Source organism: Gymnoscopelus braueri, assembly GCF_963280865.1.
Source record: "Gymnoscopelus braueri genome assembly, chromosome: 9".
Lineage (NCBI taxonomy): Eukaryota > Metazoa > Chordata > Actinopteri > Myctophiformes > Myctophidae > Gymnoscopelus > Gymnoscopelus braueri.
Genome location: NC_137610.1, coordinates 32,650,204 through 32,670,701, shown reverse-complemented (window position 1 = coordinate 32,670,701; position 20,498 = coordinate 32,650,204). Strand labels below are relative to the sequence as shown.

General features: G+C 40.6%; 2 protein-coding genes across 6 annotated transcripts in view; both read left to right on the top strand.

The window, feature by feature from the left end:
- The window catches only part of LOC308091291 (F-actin-capping protein subunit alpha-2), a 33,289-nt gene extending 24,825 nt beyond the window's left edge, over positions 1-8,464 (top strand). Inside the window, exons 6-10 of the mRNA XM_080436778.1 lie at positions 2,416-2,495; positions 4,344-4,422; positions 4,731-4,802; positions 5,293-5,355; positions 7,407-8,464. Coding sequence (XP_080292904.1) covers positions 2,416-2,495; positions 4,344-4,422; positions 4,731-4,802; positions 5,293-5,355; positions 7,407-7,547 — 435 coding nt within the window. The 3' untranslated portion in view covers positions 7,548-8,464. The remainder of the gene's footprint in view (positions 1-2,415; positions 2,496-4,343; positions 4,423-4,730; positions 4,803-5,292; positions 5,356-7,406) is intronic.
- An 858-nt stretch (positions 8,465-9,322) lies between these two features.
- LOC308091747 (suppressor of tumorigenicity 7 protein homolog) overlaps positions 9,323-20,498 on the top strand; it is a 54,856-nt gene continuing 43,680 nt past the window's right edge. For 4 of the 5 annotated variants that reach the window (XM_080437461.1, XM_080437460.1, XM_080437459.1 and 1 more), the window contains exon 1: positions 9,323-9,445. The gene's annotated coding sequence lies outside the window, so the exon portion shown is untranslated. The remainder of the gene's footprint in view (positions 9,446-20,498) is intronic. The other variant, XM_080437462.1, reaches the window with a different exon arrangement.

Below are 20,498 nucleotides of genomic sequence, written 5' to 3'. Positions count from 1 at the left end.
GAAAGAAATCACAAAAACAGTTTAAATACAATATTGACTTCTGTAACAGCAGCCGTTTGTTGAATGTGGTAAAGTTCAAAAGCTATCAATTGTTTTAAAAAACTATTTTCTTAGAGGCTTTTCCAGTTTGTATTTAATTGTTTGGTGTAAAGGTCTTTACACACCAGGAGTGATTATTTAGCATTAATTTAAACTGCTGTTTGTGTTATGAGTACATGCACACTGAACATGATTATAATGAGGTGATTAAGCGATCAACCTGTATACCAAATAATGGCGTCGCTTTTTCGTATCATTTATTTGCGTCGCTCCTGGTGTGTAATGACCCTAAACAGTTGAAAAACTGAGAAGGAGATTAGTGTAAAGGAAGGAATGCTCTGATGGGATTCGATCCATGATTAGTTACATGTGAGTCCAGAGGAGGTGATCTATCACTGGTCACTGCAAATAACATTATCCGTAATATGTGCCTGTCATGGACAAATGAGTGTAGTTACCAGTGGTTACATGGTAAAGGTTACCACTTTAGAAAAATAACACCTGACATTGGATATATCAAATCTGATGGTGTGGAATGGTACAAGTAACTGAAAATGATGCATCCTACCAGATGTAATTGTTGACAAATGTCAACAATTAACTGATTCACTGCCAATCACGTAGATCTACGCGAACCGCTTTAAAGCCGCCACGTGCCAATCGCGTAGATCTACGTGAAGTGAAAAAAAAAAATATATATATATATATATATATACTTTTTTTTTTTTTTTTTAATGTTTTTTTTTTCCAATTTCACCCAAAGACCAAGGAGATATGATTAGTTGAAGATCTAGACTCCTATCCACGTCCTTGTTAACTTAAAACTTTAAAATGCTGTATTTCGGCTCCTGAGTACTTTTCTTTTTCCAATTAAAAACTCTGGCACTGGCTAAAAAAATATGAAAATACCTCTGGCAGTTAATGTGTTAAGGACACTTGAAAACTGTTAATTAGTCATAAACAAACAATCACATATAAACCACTTGTGAGCTGTTAACTATTCATAAACAAACACATTTATCAACACTAACTGTTAAAATGTTTGTTCTTTGCACAATAGAAATCACATTATGGACTGATTTAAGCTATCATGTGTTGCCGCTCCACTGCCACAGATGGGCCACTTGGGGGCGTTTCACACCATCTAACTCAACTGAACTAAGCTGAGCTATACTGTACTGTGTTGTATTTGTCAGCACAGTTCCATTTAAGGGGATTTGACAAACCAAGTAGGAAGGAACACATCAATGAATTGAGTAATGACTTGAACCCACTAGCCACAGTGAAGGAAATGTCAGCCAGATGATGTTTGGAAATAATTGTGCTCTACTATTGAAGGACCTGTTGTGGTGCTTGGTTGTTGTTGTGAAGTGTACAGCACAGTCCTACTACACATAGAGGAGATATTGTATAAGGTCTGCTGAGAGATGAGGTCTGCTGAGAGGCCACAACAGAATAAAAATTCAGGTGGATTACAAATGTAATCTAATCAGGAGTTAATCTATCATAGCTTGTGTTCCAGTTCCAATTTTGTCTGCTCATTTATTTGTTTCATTACTGCCAATTTTACTTGGAACGTTCTCTCTCCTAATTGGATGAAATTGGTATCCTGACCTGAAAATGTATTTTCTATTTAATAAAGAGATGGAGAGTTATTAAACAAACATTCTATAGCAATGATTGCTATGGGAATAGAGATATTTAACACTTATTATAACAAAAAAATATAACTTACAGTACTGCTATAACTGCTGATAACATCCATTGGGCTTTTTTAACTTCAATATGTCCCCGCCCCCCACATATTTTGGTCCATACACCTAATCCATCATTGTCTAAATGTAGAAAGAATTAGCCTCGAATGCAAATATTGCACTGCAATGAAGTAGACATACAAAGCATCATTCCACATGCTATTGAACGCCTGTAATTTCATGTTATGGCAAGTTTCACAGTAGTGAATACGCAGAGTGATACTATTCTGACAACATGTTGAGTATCTTTATTGTAATGTGATTTATTATTTGTATTTTAGCTGTTCTAAAGTATTACTGGTATTTTTGTCTGTGTCGAGACTGATGGACTACGTCGGACGTCGGTGGCACCAAAATGTAAAAAGACGATGCACATAAAAGGTTTTTTGTTGCAGTGTAATGGCTGATTTATACTTAGTTCTGCGCTGGTGTCTCTCACTGAAAATAGCTGATCTACAAGCTTGTAGATTGAATATATTCGGTGTGAGACACTGCAGGCAACTAAGTATAAATCAAGTATAATCTCCTAGCCACTGTGGTGCTTTAGTTAGAAGACCCATGTGTTTCACTCACTTTTCTTCCTGTGTCACTGACTCAAAGAGTGATCACTTTCTCTCCTCAGATTTATGGGAAGACCATTGACGGACATCAAACGATCATTGTGTGTATCGAGTGCCATCAGTTTCAACCAAAAAACTTCTGGTAGGTTCATACAGAGGCCAGCATCCTTTGTGATTGTTGATTCTCTCTGTCATTCCTGACTTATATTTGGTTGCGCAGCGAAAATATCCTGAAGCTCACCACACGTTGCGGTAGTGTTGTTCCGTAGATTAAAAATTGATCATCCAAAACGGTATTCTAGTAGTACTACAGTATTCTCTCCATTGACTTGCACAGGGAAACGGGTGTTATGCTTAGGGGTGCCTAAGACACAACATGAATAAAGAGTAGCCCCTCAAACAAAGGTTTCACTTGCAAAAATAATGAAAGGATGTAATAACAATGAATAAAGTAGTTAACATAAGGTTGATTTCAAAGAGCTGAATGATAATTGAGGAGAACGAATAAACAAACCAAAAGAGAACTAAGTTGAAACGAATAAACAAACCAAAAGAGAACTAAGTTGAAATGTACAAAAACTTACTTCCCTAACAAGAGGCAAAAGGATCACACAGCTCTAAAGTAACAGACTATCTTAAATTAAAATCACACTATCAAATAACCAATAACTAACTGAACAAACAAAGGTTGGGTGGTGGCCGGTTGGGAGAGGAGGGATATGGGATATGCCCCACTGCATATGGTTTGGGTGGTTTGGGTCTCCTTTTATAGGAAACCTCCTAGTTGTTAGCCAGTCAGGAGCTGGGAACCCTGGAAGTTACCCCTCCAACCAGAAGCTGGCCTTGGAAGTTTTCCCTCCAATCACCTGTGTGGAATGGCACAGCTGATCTGCACACACGCACATACACACCCTTCCAAACTGTATAGTAAACCAAAACAAAAATATAACCCATACGACCATAGTCGTAACGACGGGTATCAAAAGTTTTGGGGAAATAATATTATAAATATTACTGTTTGAATTAGAAAGAAGATCTGGTAGGTATGCATCAACTGATTCACAGGGTTTGTTATTGCCAACTTACCTTTTTATTAATCAGTGTAAACTGGCGAAAGAACGCTGAACCAGGTTTTGTAATTTTATACATTGCCAGAATCAGCTTTGTGTGTTCGTTTTTTGTGTGTTCGTTTTTTGGGACTTTGAGACCTATTTTGTCGTGCAATGCAAGTCTGCGAGCATATTTTGGATTATCTATTTTTAATGTAAACGAGAGAAGAGATCTTGCCAATATTTGGAGTTGCACAACCCAAACCTACTGTTATCAGTAATCAAAATTTGTATCAATTGAAGAGACTGTGACACAGCCTAGCATAACTTAAGAAAACCTCTGAATAGGGTCTGATTTGTACCAGCGCCTTGAAAGGTCATTGCTGTAATTGCTGCTTATCTCCCAAGATCTCCTTAGATGGTTGGCCCCCATTAGCCCTTGTTGATCTCTCCCTGATCAGGTTAATCTAATTGGATACAGACCGCGCCAATCCTCTTTGCGGGTGAGCTTTACCGAGCTTGTTGAGAGTAATGATCCCATAGCTGTTGCACATTATAGCTTATTATTATCTTCCTCTTCCTTCAAGAAACTCAGTTGACATTGTGTTGGGATATCCCTGTACTTTGCGACCTCATTTACTGAAGCAGATGTGGGCTTCTCTTGCACAGTGCGGTTGTTACTGGTAATCACAGTCTGACAGAAAGCAATCCTGTCATCTTCCGATTGTTTTTGCCCTGCTGTTGAAGAGTTATATGCCAAAAGGAGATATTCTTCCACCGATTAATAGCATAGAAGTAAGACTACCTTGAAGTGCAGAAGGGGAACTAAAGTTATTTTGACGATGTCAGCCCACTGAAACAGACTGCATCCTCTATATACTGTAGGTTGAGGAATAGAACCTGTTTTAATTGACACGCTGTTCATCTTCTTCATTATATAGGAATGGACGCTGGAGGTCAGAATGGAAATTTACCACCTCCCCCTCCACCACTCAGGTGGCAGGCATCATGAAAATCCAGGTGTGTGTGCATGCACAAATTCTTGTCTGTACTCATGGTACATGGTGTTGTTGTTGTATGTATATGTACATGGTGGTGTTGTATGAAATATCTATTCTTTTTGAAGCTTTAACCTTTGAAGAATAGTTCTGAAATTCGTTAAGACCATGTCTGTGCGTGCATACATGTGGATTTATTTCTGTGCATAGATCCAGCTGTTGGCTATCTGTCCTTCTCAGAGCTCTGGCCTTCTAAACATACTTATTCAAACTGTACATTCTTGATGTAACACTCAACATTTTACAAGCGTTGTGTGTTTCTCGTTTCAGGTTCATTACTATGAGGACGGCAATGTTCAGCTGGTGAGCCACAAAGAAGTCCAGGAGTCCATGTCTATCTCTGTAAGTACACGGAACTCTCATGGATATGAATGAACTTGTGCCACTTCATCATGTCCACACATGCACAAAGACACATCACCATGTTCTGTAAACTCAAGAACCCAACATATCTCATACTGTCAAGATCACACATGTACTTTACCACTGCTGCAGTATTCCATCCATACATTAAAGTATACAGTGTACAGTCTACGGTAAAGCTCAAGCCCCAAGTGCATTTTTCCCCTCAATAGAACACATGTTCTTCCCTCAGAAACTAGTTTGCTGAAGCTATATTGATTTAGCTGTGGTAATTGTGTGTGTGTGTGTGTGTGTATACTGTGTTTTTTTTTGCTATGGTAGTCTTGGCTGGGTCTCCCTTTGTAAAAGAGATCTTTTATCTCCTAGAGACAATCATTGAATCGATAAAGGTTAAATCTAAAAATAAAGACTTAAAGCTGAATTTCTATGCTGACTCATCTTCCCCTCTCTCCCCCTTCTCTTCTTTCAGAACGAAGCTGCAACTGCAAAGGAGTTTGTCAAGATAATGGAGGCTGCCGAAAATGACTACCAGGTTGGATTATCTACTTTACTTGATGTGTCTCCCATGTTTTCTCCCTCTACTCACTAATTGACCATATTCATACAGGGGCCATTTTGCTCTTACGTGTCACACGGTGGGGGCAGTTCCCCTGTTGGGTTGGCGTTTTCCCACCCCCTGAGGTTTTGACTCTGTAGTCATTTTGCTCTTACGTTTTGTAAGAGCAAAATGACTACAGAGTGAATATGGCCAATGGGCCCATACCCTTCCATCTCTCCTCATGGCTTTCTGTTTCTTTTGTCATGTGATTATTCTAGAAAGAACCACAGGAATAGATCTCAACAGTGACATTCCTGAAGTAAAAATCCCATCAGCTATAATGCAACAATCCAATGTAGACTTACCACAAGCGACGTGGTTGTAACACGCGATGCTATATACCACTGTAGAAGCTACACGTCTGTCTGTATGCATTCGTGATGTCTTGGAGAAATACTACACTACCCAGTGTAGCAGTGACATCTCTAATTGGTAGAGCACGCGTCCCTAGATCCCATAGCCCAGAGACATAATATTAAGTACATTGTGGTCGAAAATTACTACCACACAACTAAAATATGTTACAACACTATTTACACACTATTTACAATATAAACACTAATGATGACAGTTAAAGTTAAGAAGGAGCAAGCTAAATTATCGTTTGGTTGGAAGCATTGGAACGGTATTCACGTAGGTTTATTTGACCCGATTCAAATGTGTTATGGTTATGATTCATCACATATGGTAGCAGGTTGGCTCGATTCCCAGGCTTAAAACTTTTTATAAGACCTTTCTGAAATGTCTATGGAGTAAAGGAATGGGAAATTCTATTCTGGTACCAGAGCCATTCTAAAAGAGGGTGGTCACATTTGAGCTCTATACTGTGTGGTCAATATGGCCTCTCAGCTTATTCTGCTGTCACACTCATGAGTCTCGATGGATAAGAGCTTCAACTAAGGCCTATAAACTCTCTGTTGCGTAATTAAGAAGTACTGTAGTGTCAGTATTACTTACTGAAAAGCAGCATGACCATAACAGGGGTGACATGAATTATGTTAGCTAGCTGTAGCTCATGGGAAGTAGGGGTTATTAATATATGTATACGGTAGTCAAAATGTGAGTCAACATTCCTATGCAAGATTGCAAGACAACTGGAATGTCAATTTAACGTTCTTTGCTCAAGGCACATAACCCCAAAGTGCTTCAGTCAGGCTGCTCATAGGCTGACAATAGAAAACTGTGGTTGCACCAAGCAAGCACATCCCAAAGTGTACTGTACAACTGAACGTTAATCTGAAGCAGATCACTGCTGAAAACGTAACTGCGATGTCAGCAAACCTGCTCTGGATGAACAGAGTTAGAAATATGTAGCTAGCCACCTTCCCATGTTTATATGCAGGTGTGGGAAATTAACCACTCTGACGGATGATTCTAATATTACACTATGGAAGCCCATTTCTGCCACTGAATAAGAATAAAAAGGCCTGAATGTGTATTTTCTTTTTCTTGCAATTTCAACTATATACAGTAGTTTAGGGAGAGAGAATAAATCCTCACAAGTGTAAAATAGTCAATTGCAAGAATTCGTCATTGTAGGATATAAATATAAAGTCACAATTGTGAGAAGAATTGTGACATAAAGTCAGAATTACGAGGGAAAACATTTTGATTAAGGCCTTTTTATGATTACCTTGAGGTGAAAATAGGCTACGTCGTACATTGTAAAAGCCAACTGTCTCTCGGGATACCAGACCATGCCTTTCAACTTCTGACCACATAGTTTTGTTTGGTTTTGTTTGTTTGTTCTAAACTCCACTTGGGTATGGAACTAATGTCTAACAGGAGTTCAGTAATCATGCTTTAGAAAAGTCTGCAATGGTTGTGGTGCTTATCTGATTCCTCCTTTTTTTCCCCCGACTTCTCAATCTGCCCTTTTCTCTGTCTACGTTTCTGACATCCCTTACCCACTTTCCATTCATCTGTCCTTCAACCCTACTTATTCTCACCTGTCTTGTCTCCCCTCATCTTCCTCCTTCCTTCAGACTGCCATCAATGAGAATTACCAGACCATGTCGGACACTACCTTCAAAGCCTTACGCCGCCAGCTTCCTGTGACGCGCACCAAGATCGACTGGAACAAGATCCTGAGCTACAAGATCGGCAAGGAGATGCAGAACGCTTAAAAACGGAGAGGAGACCTCCACGACCCCCCTCCCCCCGTCCCAACCACATTGCATGACTGGATAGTTGTATCGTCTTTGTACAAATTAGTAAAACGGGGCAAAAAAAAGGTTTGGTCTCACAACAGGATGTCTTGTTACACTTCAAATGTCTACTTTTAGTTATGTTTTTATACATACACTGTTAAATTGTCTGTACATTGAATAGAAAAATGACGATAATTGTATTAGAAAAATGTGAGGAAATATAACAAAACATAGGAGAGGGGGCGGACACGCGTATGCAAAACACCCTTATACTGTATCACATGTGCAATATTTATTGTGTCTGTGAGACCACACCTTTTGTTTGACCTGCTGAAAAAACAAACAAAAAAAAACATCACATTCGCACCAATGGCGAAATGAATACTATTAGGGGACTACAAAGGACTTGAAGCATTTTGGTTAAAATGAAAGTCTCCCTTACAACACGGTTACTGTCTCATACAGTTCAAATAATTAAAGTTATTTGTGTTCATTGGCTGTTCTCTTTTGCACAAGCAGTCACCTTCTTGTTCCTCTCATATTGGTACTTTCCCACACAATTCACCCTGAAACGCAAATTTAAGCTTGCAACTCTCCTGGCTAAAAATTGCCTGTTGACTTGACATCTTCTGTGACAACTTAACAAGCTTAATTAACAAGTCATTAATTGCTAAGTAATGTGCATAATATCCAATTTACAATAAAATGTAAAAGTATCACTCTTTCCCAGTGCTTATTTTTATTAAAGAAAAAAAAAACCTGACTGTATTATATAACAAGGCACATTGTAATATATACCTGTATTAAACATCCTGTCTGTCACTTTGGTGGTTTATTTCCATGAGATAATTGTAACTCAGTCACAATTGTTGCATTAAATGACAAATTTTCTATTTGCTGACTCGCTCATATTTTTTTATTTTTAAGAAAAGTACATTTAAAACTAGGTATGATGTGACCTTGACTTTGAACTCTAATAACTATATATATTTTGTATAATACCTAATTGTATAAAATAAAGATGTATATGTTGTACAAGCTTACAATGCAGCATGAGCTTGTTGATTGGCTATTTTCAAATTGGGCATAACATTTGATGAATTCTATTTTCTATACATTGTATTTCATCAATGAAACAAAATGTGTGTGTATAGCCTCTATATGTAAATTAGCACTTTGTGAGTCCCTTGAATACTTCACTAGAGCGGTGGTTCTCGAAGTGGGGTCCGGGGACCCCCAGGGGTCCTTGAGGGGGTTCCAGGGGGTCCCCAGATAAAAGATGGATAGTTAGGAACCATGATGTGACTCTTGAGAGTGTACAAATGGAACCAAGTGAACCCTTACAGGTCCATTTGGTTCCATTCGTACACTCAAGAGTTATAGTGGTTTGTTTGTCTAAAGCAGGTGTGCTTAAATTGGGGTCCGGGGTCCCCCCAGGGCCCTATATACATCATCTGTTTAAAAAATAAATCATGACATTCTTTGAAAATCTTTTGACATTCTTAACACCACAAATCTTGTATGGCCCGGGGTCCTTGGCACAAAATCTGTTCAGATGGGGGTCCGCGGCCAAATACACATTCATTTAGGGGTCCTTGACATGAGAAAGTTTGAGAACCACTGCACTAGAGAGACCAGAGGTTGAGTGGACATCACATCAGACAGGACAGCATCATGTTCCCATGGCTGCTCATCATCATGTACAGGCTGACAGGTCAGTGCTAGCTTTTAGCCACCGTGCTAACTAGCCAGCGTCAGTCTGCAGCAGACAGACAGACACGTCTACAGTCTCATGTTGGACAGGCTGCTGGAAGAAATGCTAGCTACAAACCAACGAGGAATTAACTGGCTCTCATAAACACACAAACTAAAAGGTAAGTCAACGAAAACAGCGGCGTGTCAGCGGCCCGTTGGACGTCGGCAGTCAGCCGTGGCCACACTTTTAAAAGTTTTGACATTTTGCGCTGTAAGCTTGTTATAGCTCCTCACAGCTAGCGGTTTAGCTAGCGAGGGTAACCGGAAGACTCGCCCCAAAACACGCTCGCCCCCACTTCTTTACGCGGACCAGCGGTTCTTGTATTCTTGTATTTGTTTTAGCGAGGAATAAGGTTAGAAGTTAGGCATTAAGTTTAGGGTTAGGCATAGTTTTACTGAGGTTAAGTTTAGGAATAAGGTTAGGTTCAGGCACCGTTTTACTACTGAGGGTACGTTTAGGAACAATAAGGTTAGGTTAAGGCATAGTTTACTGAGGTGGTTACGTTTAGGAATACCTGGTGAATACCGCCGGATTTGCCCCGGGGGGGACTGTGTTTTGGGGCGAGTGTGTTGGTATTCCTTGCGAGTCCTCGGCAGCTAACTAAGCATTAGCCCAATTTAAATGGAAATCATGCGTGGGCGCGTGCGTGGCTTAGGTTACATGCATACACCACGGATCCAAAACCCATAGGCTGACTGACATTTGTCCAGTTTTATCTTTTATAACACTGTTTCCAAAACAGTGGGTCGGGACCCATTTTCGTGGGTGAAATATTATTTTTTTGTTTCCTAAATTTTGTCAATTATTTTAAAAGATTTTCTAAAGATTTCCAAAAGAAAATAAAAAAAATCATGAGTTGAAAACAAATGTAAAAAAAATATTCAAAAATAATTTCATGAATAAAATAAAAAATAATCAAAGACATTCCCTAAATTAGAAAACAAATGTTTAAGAAATAGCGAAAATAGTAGATCTGTAGGCCTTGCAGATCTGCTATTTTCACTTGTTTGGATCCCGGGCAAACGTCTGATTTCTCTTTTGGATCTTGTGCTAAAAAGTTTGGGAGACTGTTTTATAAGACAGTGAAGTAATTGCAGCCAGATCACATCTGTCTGTGACCTCTTTGCTTTTTTATTAAGGTCCAGACAGATTAACTTTAATACCCCTTTTTCTGTCCCTTGTATTGTTATGGTTTAAATGTGTATAGTTATAGTTCTCATGAGTATCCAAAATGTTTTGCATAATGAAACTGGACTAATTCAAAGACTACCACTGTTATGACTTTTTTTTTATTATTATCAAAGTGTTATCTCTATTGGGTAATCGATATGATTATATCCCCCCTCCATTATGTGATGACAAAAAAGTCTGGTTCCTGGCTCTATCACAGCAGTAGATGAAGAGGGTTCCTGTGATAGTGGACTCTGTCTAGCAGATGGAAGACTGTGTGCTTTGAGAAGCCAGCTGGCTGGTGAAGGAGAGCGCCAAGGATCCTCCAGATACACAGAGACTAGTTGAGGGGGACATTTAGTCTTAAGTGTGTGTGTGTGTGTGTGTGTGTGTGTGCATGTGCGCGCGTCACAGTGTCATCCAACTGCTCTGGCTTTGGGTGTTTAGTGGCATGAATGCACATCCTCATCCATCCATCACCTCCTGCAAAGAGAGGGGTTTAAGTGTGTTGTATAATCTGTCAATTATTGCAAATTTGATTTGCTCTGGGACTTTTTGGCCCTTTTGAGATAAGCGTCTTTGGCCTCTATTTTCATTTCTATGCCTCCACGTCGTGGAAGCAAGCAATGGTCACATAAGTCCTCTTATCAGATTTGACAAACATGCAGGGTGTTGTTCGTCTCTGAAACCTAATTTGGCACCAACATGATTGTTTGATTTTGAAGGAAATTCTGAAATGGCTGTACACTGTGGCCATGCACTAACCTGCAATGAAAAGGGGAATTTCACGTAAACATTTCTGGGGTCATTTTCACATACCGGTATACTGACTTTTGTGGGGACCCCAGACCCCATGGACTTCATGTATTTCATCTATGGACTTTGAGGACAGTTTACTGTAAATATTACAACATATTGTAATGAAACGAGACATCATAAGATGATGGTCTCATTAGAAGGACAATAGCAATCACCACCAGTAGCAGGGAAGTGTGTTTTCAATGAGTCTAACAGTATGTGTTGTAGTTGAATGAGCTTATGCTGTATAGGAGGGGGGCTGTGTGTCTGATCAAATTAATATCACAAATACTGACAAAAGCAACTTAAAACTGCCAGGGGTGAACACAAATGCCTGTAGATGTGTAAATTACCCCATATGTGTTTTTAAATTAAATTAACGATTAGCAATCTGTTTTTCACAACCTTCCAGAAAAAAAAATATCCAAGTTCCTCTTTCCCATCAGCACCCAAGTCAGCCATTCTTTAGTTTGACGATGAGTTCCCCATTCCCTATTCTGACAAAACGAATCTATGCACCGCAGGGTTCCCCTCACATCTTCAAGCAGAGGTTAGATGGATGCCAAGAGACAAGCTAGGAACGGGGACATCCAGCTTCACTGTTTTGACATGACAGCTTGACAAGAGATACTTGAATTCTGACAACGCTTTTGCAACATCACCAGCAGCCAGTTAATTAACACTTTCTCTTCCTGTACTTCCCTCCTCACTGTGACTAAATGATAGCCATTGTAGAGAACTCAGACCCAGGCCTGGTCTGAGGCAACTCTGACTCACATACACACATGGAAACATTTTAGTCAAGAAGCTATGTTGGCTAGTTGATCTCAGATTTCACTCAATTGATGTAAAGATATTAGCATTTTGGCTGTGAGCAACTTGCCACCCTGTAGGGCTGGGCAATATATCGATATCATTTTGATAAGAGACTAGATATCATCTGCCATTTTTGTATCTTAATATCATGATAAGTTGTCTTTTCCTGGTTTTAATCACTTAAGCCTTATTTTGTAAATTATCAAACATTTTCAAAAATAGCCAGCCAAGTTCAAAACACGTCGGATCACTATGAAAATATGATATTAGATTTTGTCCATATCGCCCAGCCCTACCACCCTGGATGCAGAGACATCTTTTGTATTTCAAAGTTTCACATGACAAGGCACTCGTCAATGAAGAGCCACTTTGGTGAACCTCTTTCTCCATTCCCAGCTGACTCTGCTCAGAGAGCTTATAGTGAAATGGAGGTCCACTGTGGCACGGCACCCAAAAATGATGAATCACAGCTGCTGGAATCCGCCTCGTATTTTGTGGCGCGACCATAAGTCTCAAAAGGCCAAAGCATAAAGGGGGATTTATGATGCGTTTTGTGGCACTGTCAGAGCTGCCAGATGCCCCCAGTGACCGACGGTGGAGTGCTGATATTGTGGAACCCGGCATATGAGTTGTCTAATAGCTTTTGGAGAACGGCTGCGATTCTGACCTGAAGCTGATAAGTCATGTATTGTCCACGTTCAGACAGACTCAGCAGGACTTCATATATTATAAGGAGAATACACTAAAAATACAATCTCTGAAGATCGGAGTTAGTTTTCTTAATGCAAAGATACAAATGATGCCGTTTGACAGTGTCAAATGGTACGATAAGCTTAACTCACAGCTGTAACGTCTGCCTCACTATGACACACACCACATAGCTAGATCTGACTGGTCTTTATTTAGACTGTGTGTTGCTGCTTCTGTAACATGATCTCTGGCTGAAATGTTTGCTGTACCTTTTGACGGGGCAGCCTGCCCGAGCCGCAGCTCTAGCCTCGAAAAAATTTCTGCTTTCACTCAGCTGTTCTTACTGAGAAGAACGTCGGTATCATCAGTCCTAGATCTTCCTGCAGATCCTTGCTCATGGGATCACCCTTGGTTCACCCCTAGCATGTAATCCAGGGGATGCAGCTCAAAACCCCATAACAGCTGGTTGTCTCAATGCCCAACATGCCATTCCAGAGAGAAAAGAAAAGTATTATATGTGTTGTATGCACAATCAATCCTGACCATATTAGGACAGAGAGGGCACTGAACAATGCTATGTTGTAGGGACTTCCCACCTAGATTGTACAGTAGTAAGAGAACAGAAGAGTGTAGAGATGGGTGGACAAAACGACACAGACCTGAAGAAACCCTTTATTTCAACTTCAATCAGGATGCTGTAATTCTATTGTATGTGCCCTAACTTGTTTATCCAGCCAGGTGTTCCTAGATTGAGCATGCTTTGATTCCCGGAGAGCATTTAATTAAACATCTTCTCGATGTCAATCTTGTCTAGAGGGTCCTTTGCGTGTGCTGTTGCCTTTCTAGATCGCCCTGCTTTCCATACAGCGACAGTTTGATGAATGACATAGCCACTAGTGTGTATTTAAAGGCACTTAATAGTCCCTCACAATTTGAATGCTTGTGAATATTTGAATCCATGCAAATTGTATAACACTATGCAACAGCATGTAACGGAGGAAGCCTGGCTTTAAGGAGTTGCTGAAGAACTGCCAGGCCATATTCTTAATAATAATAATAATATTAATAATAATAACTGGTTAAATAAAGTTCAAATAAAAACTTTTCCTCACTTGTCATCACAGTGTCATTAAATGTATACTGGGCTGGCTGGTTGAAGTGTGGATCACAGCTCTTTTGCCTAAAGGTTTAAATGAGAACTTTTGCCATATTCAATTTGCATATATATTGCATATTTTCAGTTTTGTAGCATCTTCATGGCCTCTCCTAAAGAGTCTCAAACTGTTATTTATCTAGCTATTGTGATCAGGATGATCAATTACTATCACTCACTCATCTCTATTTGGGAAGAAAATATTTTATTTTTCTGTCAGATAGATAGATACAGACCTTCATTGGTATAGGTTTAGGTTATACTGCAGTTAATTCTGGAAACATTTGTCTTTTTATGCACAGTAATTGTGCAGTCTGCCCTGCTCTCTCTGCATGGATCTGTGTCCATGCTGCGCTCCACATACACACATCACACCCAGCAGATATTCTGTCTGATTTCAAAGCCATCTGTAGGGAACACTATCCTGAAGCTTGATTTATACTTAGTTGCGTGCCGGTGTCGCACATCAAAAATAGCAAATCTATGAGCTCACAATGCGTCGCACCGCGACTTGTTTGAGGCTTTTTTTGAAAGCATAAAATGAAGCATAAGGCCTGGCATTCCCACAGGCTAAATGCAGGCTAGGCCAGCTCTGACTAGCCAAAGGAATGGGGTCTGTGCATAGAGACAGGCAGTCTGTGAATGGAAGAAAGGAAAGGAAAGTTCTCAAATGAAAGCTAGAGTATTCAAAGTCAGGGTGGGCAGGTGCCATCAGTCAAGGGCTAGCAAGTTTTTTGCGGCCAGCTGGTAGGTTTCTCTTATAATCAATTGGCAATGTGGTGAAAGTTGCCATTTCGGAACTGATTAGCAAGCAACTGTAGCATTATAGCATATTGATTAAAAGGTTTGTCCACCTGTCCACCATAATCAACTGTGATCATGGTTGGTTGGCTGGACTCTCAGCGAGGTCCACACAGCTCCTGCAAGCCAGGGAGAACTACAGCCGTGTTGGGGTCAGTTCTACTTAGTGACGGCGTTGGCATGATCACCGACCTGGATCTTTCTAGAGATTCTGGTACCTAAATCCATGGCCCAAAGCCATGGATAGCTGTCTTGCACGGTTAACATTACATTTTAAGCATGCCCTGTAAAACCTTCAGTGTGCATTTAACTTTGTACTAGCCATAGCTGAATAAAGGCTTTTTACCTAGACTTTTTTTTATCTATTCCCCCCATTTTTTTCTGAGGGCCTGGATCTTGCTTTCTTTTTCATTTTGTACTTTCCAATTCTGCAGCCTCTGCACTCGGTTCCGCTGTGAGCGATAACCAATGCAGTTCTCCCCCTCAACCATTAGGTGTCAGCAGTGATGGGGCTAGGCTGCTCCTGACCCAGTTAGCAAACGGGGTACCAGTGTGTTTGAATGGTAGCCCCCTGTAGCGAGTCCAAGCCTCACCGCTCTTCCTTTGTTGTTGGCGGTGGGAGTCTGGGAGAGGGAATCAGCACTGTCTGGTTATCAAAGCCCCACTATGCCCCATGGTTGTCGGTACATGGCAGGCTGGCCAAGATCCATTCACAGCCACGCTGCTGTCTCATGCATTCTTGGTATTCTGTATGCAAATGAACCATCATCTTTCATTGTGTCCGTCTTTAATTGGTGTTCTACATTGAGAGGTGTTGGCCGGGTAACACACAGCTAATGGTGGCTTGGAACACATTACCAGAGAGCACATTTACTGTTATGTTATGACCCGAGACAATGATGGCTATTGTATACAGGCTTGTACCTCGATCGCCCTGGCTTCATCCATCATCATTAACACAGCGTAAGTGTGTGTGTATTATGTACCTGAATATGTGTACCTCTATCTGCATCTCTCTCAGTCACACCTCCTCCCACACAGTCAGAACTCAGATATGGCCTGCCATCTCCTTCTGCTGTATCTCTCCTCTCCCTCACTCTTCTCCCTCTCTGAAGAAGGCTCCACTTATGCTTATTTTCAGTTGCCTAGCAACGCAGAGGAGAGGCTTTTTTCTGGGTGGTACTTGCAGTGTGATGGGCGGGGGCGTGTGGGACTGTGGGTGAGGTTGGTAAGGAAGAGGAGGGTGGGTGTATTTAGGGCTGGGCAATAAATCATCCAAAACAAATTTACAGTAAATGTTTTATCATATTAGTTTTGAAACATGTTCAATATTCACAAGTGGGAATTCAATAAATGAAGACATAAAACTACTTTTGAGACATGGTGATTGTGGAATATTTGCTCTATATAATGCATTGTTCAGAAATAAGTAGCTCGTTTTCATTGACGTCGTCCTCATATTCAGTAGAAGTATTGTTCCATCTCGCAGTGCCTTCGGCCTCCCAGCCTCGTAGCAGCCCATTCACCTGGCCCCCGCTCGCAGTCGTTATGGCAAAAGCTTATTGAACATTGTCATGGTGAGGAGAAGGGAGCGTGCCCTTTGGCCATGTGTGATTCACACACTTTGCATTAACCACTTGAGGCTTAGCATCCATATTCTGGGGGAAAGGTTTGCCAACAATATCATGCCGATCTACATATTGAGCTTGCCTTGTAAATCGGCTATATTTGCCAAAGAGATTTGGTGTAGAGGGGGAAAAGTGCGGACCAAGCACAGAGGCAGGGAGGAAATTCATAATGTTATAAGTGGTTAAGTCAAGTGGGCTCAACTTTTCCATTTTTTAAAGCTTTGACTAGACCTGCTGCTTTCAACACATCTTGGCTTTAAAAAGTATAAAAAGTCCCACGGAGTAGGAGAATAGTCTTCTCTTGTTCAATTTTTTTTTTATACTTAAAAAAAATCCTTCATTTATAGTTTTTGTTTTCTTGAAACTTTGTCTTTTGTGTCTCCTAGAATTTCATTGTGCTAGTATGATCTTTTTCAGTATGTGATATAGGCTAATGCAGCACTACTATTTACAATACAATAATGGAAATGATTATCCCAGCCTTAGTTATCACTGCCTCCTGATTATTGATCACATAGTGTTACTGGGAAGTGGGAACAGAAAATGTATACTCACTTAGTCCTCCAATTATTTATACAGTTATCAGTATCAATAATGTGATTGTGAAGGTAGCACCAGAGAGCGCTTGTAAAGGCTGACTGTGAGCCCTCTTTGTCCCCTGTGAGCTGCTCAACCGATTCCCCGGATCACAGCACGCTTACGGCTATCAGTGTTGAAAACTTACGGTAGAGAAACCCGACATGAGAGCAGATTAGAGCAACCGTGATTACAGATGGGGATTGGTATGAGCTGATCCAAGAGCTACAGCCCCCCCCCCCCCCCCACACACACACACACACACACACACAAGCCGTCCACCCATCTTCTCCCCCTGCTCCTCTTCTGCCCCTCCCATCCCCTCTCCTCTCTGTGGAGGGTTTGAGGGAGAGAGCCCCCCTTGTGCAATTAACATGACCTGGGAGACATCTTAAGATGGAGGGTTGGGGGGGGGGGGGGGGGTGGAGAAGAGGGGTGTGTGTGTGTGTGTGTGTGTGTGTCTGTGTGAGAGAGAGTGAAAGACAAAAGGAATAAAGAGGCCCTCCGTTGTACACTCTGCTTTTCAATGGCTGAGGTAATCCACATGCAGCTAGCTGGCCTCGCTGCCTTCACCAGCAGCCACTCTGGGCTGTCTGGCTGACCCAGGCATGCACTCGCTGTGCTGTGCTCTGTGTACAGCGGAGCGGCTGCACCACCGCTGCATAAACTTATTAGGTATACTATACATACTGTTATGTTCACTGTCCTGACAACGTCAGGTGCTCTGTGCTGCATGCTTCAGGCTTTCAAAGTTTGAAACGGTGCTGCGTGCATCAGCAGAGGAGTTAGCAGGGGTGACATATTTTTGTAGTGCCAGTGTGCCAACCATAGACTGCAAAAGAATATGGACGAAGGGAGCCCCGTTGGTTTCTGCAGACCCGTTTTGAACATGGAGTTAAAAAATAATTGAGAGGGCACCGAAAATCCCCGCCCATCCACGTATGGAGTTGCTCACCCAGCGCATACTCCCTTTTCACCCGTTCTTCTGGGTTGGGAATAGGGATGGCCAACCGATAACCGTTAACCGTTAACCGCCGTTAAATCGCCAACCGATTAATACTAACGATTAAAATTTATCGTAAAAAAAATAAATATATATATATATATATATTTTTTTTTTTTAAGGGCCAAAAATGTTTTTAATTGTTTTTTGGCCAAGTCTACACCTGCAACCACACGTAACTTCCACTTTTATTCTTCTTCTTCCTCGTCTTTGTATTGGTATTGTTTGTGTTGGAGCGCCTCAGTGCGGCTGCAGAGTTCATGTGCAACCTCTTCCAGAGAGAGATAGAGACACTAGAAACTCTGCTGGAGACACAAAACAAACTGTGTAGACTTGGCCCTTTGAAATAAAATGTATTTTGGCCATTAAAAATAATAATATATATATATATATATATATATATATATATATATATATATATATATATATATATATATATATATATATATATATATATATATATATATATATATATATATATATATTATTTTTTTTACACAATGTCTTTCTTAACGGTTATAGATTAATTAATCATTAAGGCCTAACAATAATTGGTTAATAAAATGTCTCCATTTGGCCATCCCTAGTTGGGAAATGTGACGGGTGACGAGTTTTGCGTCCCGGAGGTGACGTGTTTTGCTTCACGGAGGTGATGCGCAAGCTCGTGAGTCAAGCCCATTGGTCTAAACCGTTTTCGCTCGTTCATGTGTCTGGCCCCAGCCGTAATAAGCTGCAGTACCTATGAACGGCCAGCATGTCCAATGCTCCCTCTCGGTTCTGGGGGCTTGGTTTTGAAGCCACTTTTTCGGCGAATTCAAATCCACCATCTTGGAACTTCCAGTCCCGAAAAGCAACCAAATGCGGAAACAAATGCTATTGCCTGGAAGGGCAGCGAGGGCCGAGGGCGGATCTTCACTCGGTAGAACCAGTAGAAGCCCTAGATTGCATACCCTACTTTATCATTAATTTTAGAATTAATGGTACCATAATTTATTAACCGCATAGCATAAAAACTGAAAAAAAGACTTTAAACTAATGATTGAAAACAAAGTATTTATGAAAATGTTTACTAAGGTAATAAAATCAAGTCTAAAGTCCGGCCAAAACCTCATTCACTTGAATGGAGTGTTAGTTTTTCTGCAGCCAGCAGGAGGGGAAATGGTGACATCTGCTGGGCCATTAAGGAGAACTGCAGGGGAAATGTCTCTTCCTTATTGGCCTCATTTTAAAAACTGGATGCTTGCCGCCTGCTGCCAACCCAGAAGTTGCTTCTGCCATAGTTTCTGGAATTTATGCATTTGGTTTTGGATTCAGCAAGCAAAGCATACTGTATAGCAGATCCAAAATTCATGGTTGAGATCAGGTAATTTAGTCGGGTAATTAGACAAAACGTGAAACTATCTTGGGCTTAAGCCTTAAGGTAAAAAAAAAAGGATTTGGAAATCTCATTGCTAACTCACTTCCAGGTGTTGGGTCTACATATAACACTGTATTCACTACAGTGTAGTGAATCTAATGAGTTAAGCCTGATTTATACTTGGTGTATACAACGGTGTGCCGCATCCAAAATGGCCAATCTGCAATCTCACAATGCGTGATTGTGTGGATTAGCCGTGTCTATCTATCCTGACAAGAACATGCTCATTAGGGCTGCAACTATTGATTATCTTCTTAAAGGATTAGTTCACCCAAAAAATACTTATTTTCTATCAATTACACACCCCATGAAGCCTTGAATGAGATCTTTTAGTTTTTGACTCCACCGGTCATCAAAAACTAATAAAAAATCACACCCTGTGTGAAGTGGGCGGTGTCTTGCTAGCTAATCACAATACTGAATGGAGTCAACCAATCATGTACAAAAAATAAATACATTTATTGAAACACTCTTTATGATGGACGAAACCATAACTTGAAAAAAACAAATGTTATGGTTTCTTATATAGGGCTATGCACATGTGTCATGTGACACTGGCCAATCACAGTCCTGAATAGACTGTGATTGGCCAATCACAGCGCAGGATAATTGTACAAATTTCCAAACCTCACTTATAGGGGCGGTTTCACAGCGCAGGATAATTGTACATTTTTCCAAACCTCACTTATAGGGGCGGTTTCACCGCCCAAAAAAAAAAAGGGAAACTAATCCAGCACACTGGAACAGAGGTTTCCAGTGGACTCACAATTTACATGCATCACAAAGGCAGATTGTAATGGCCAGTTGTAATGGACTGAGGTTTTGTGAGAATCATAATGCAATACTAGAATCTCCTCATATTGTGAACAAAGTGTGTGTGTGTGTGTGTGTGTGTGTGTGTGTGTGCGTGTGTGTGCGTGAGGGACAACATCAAATTAACGGCAAATGATTTGTTGATGCTGCTGAATAATTGAACACGATGTTCTACTATCAGGGTTATTAGAAGTGTGTGTGTGTTCTGTTCGGTGATAACATTTTCAAATTCCGAATTATTTTCTTCTGTCTTATGATTGAATTGTTTAACATAAAGATTACAAAGACTAATTTGTCTATGTGGGT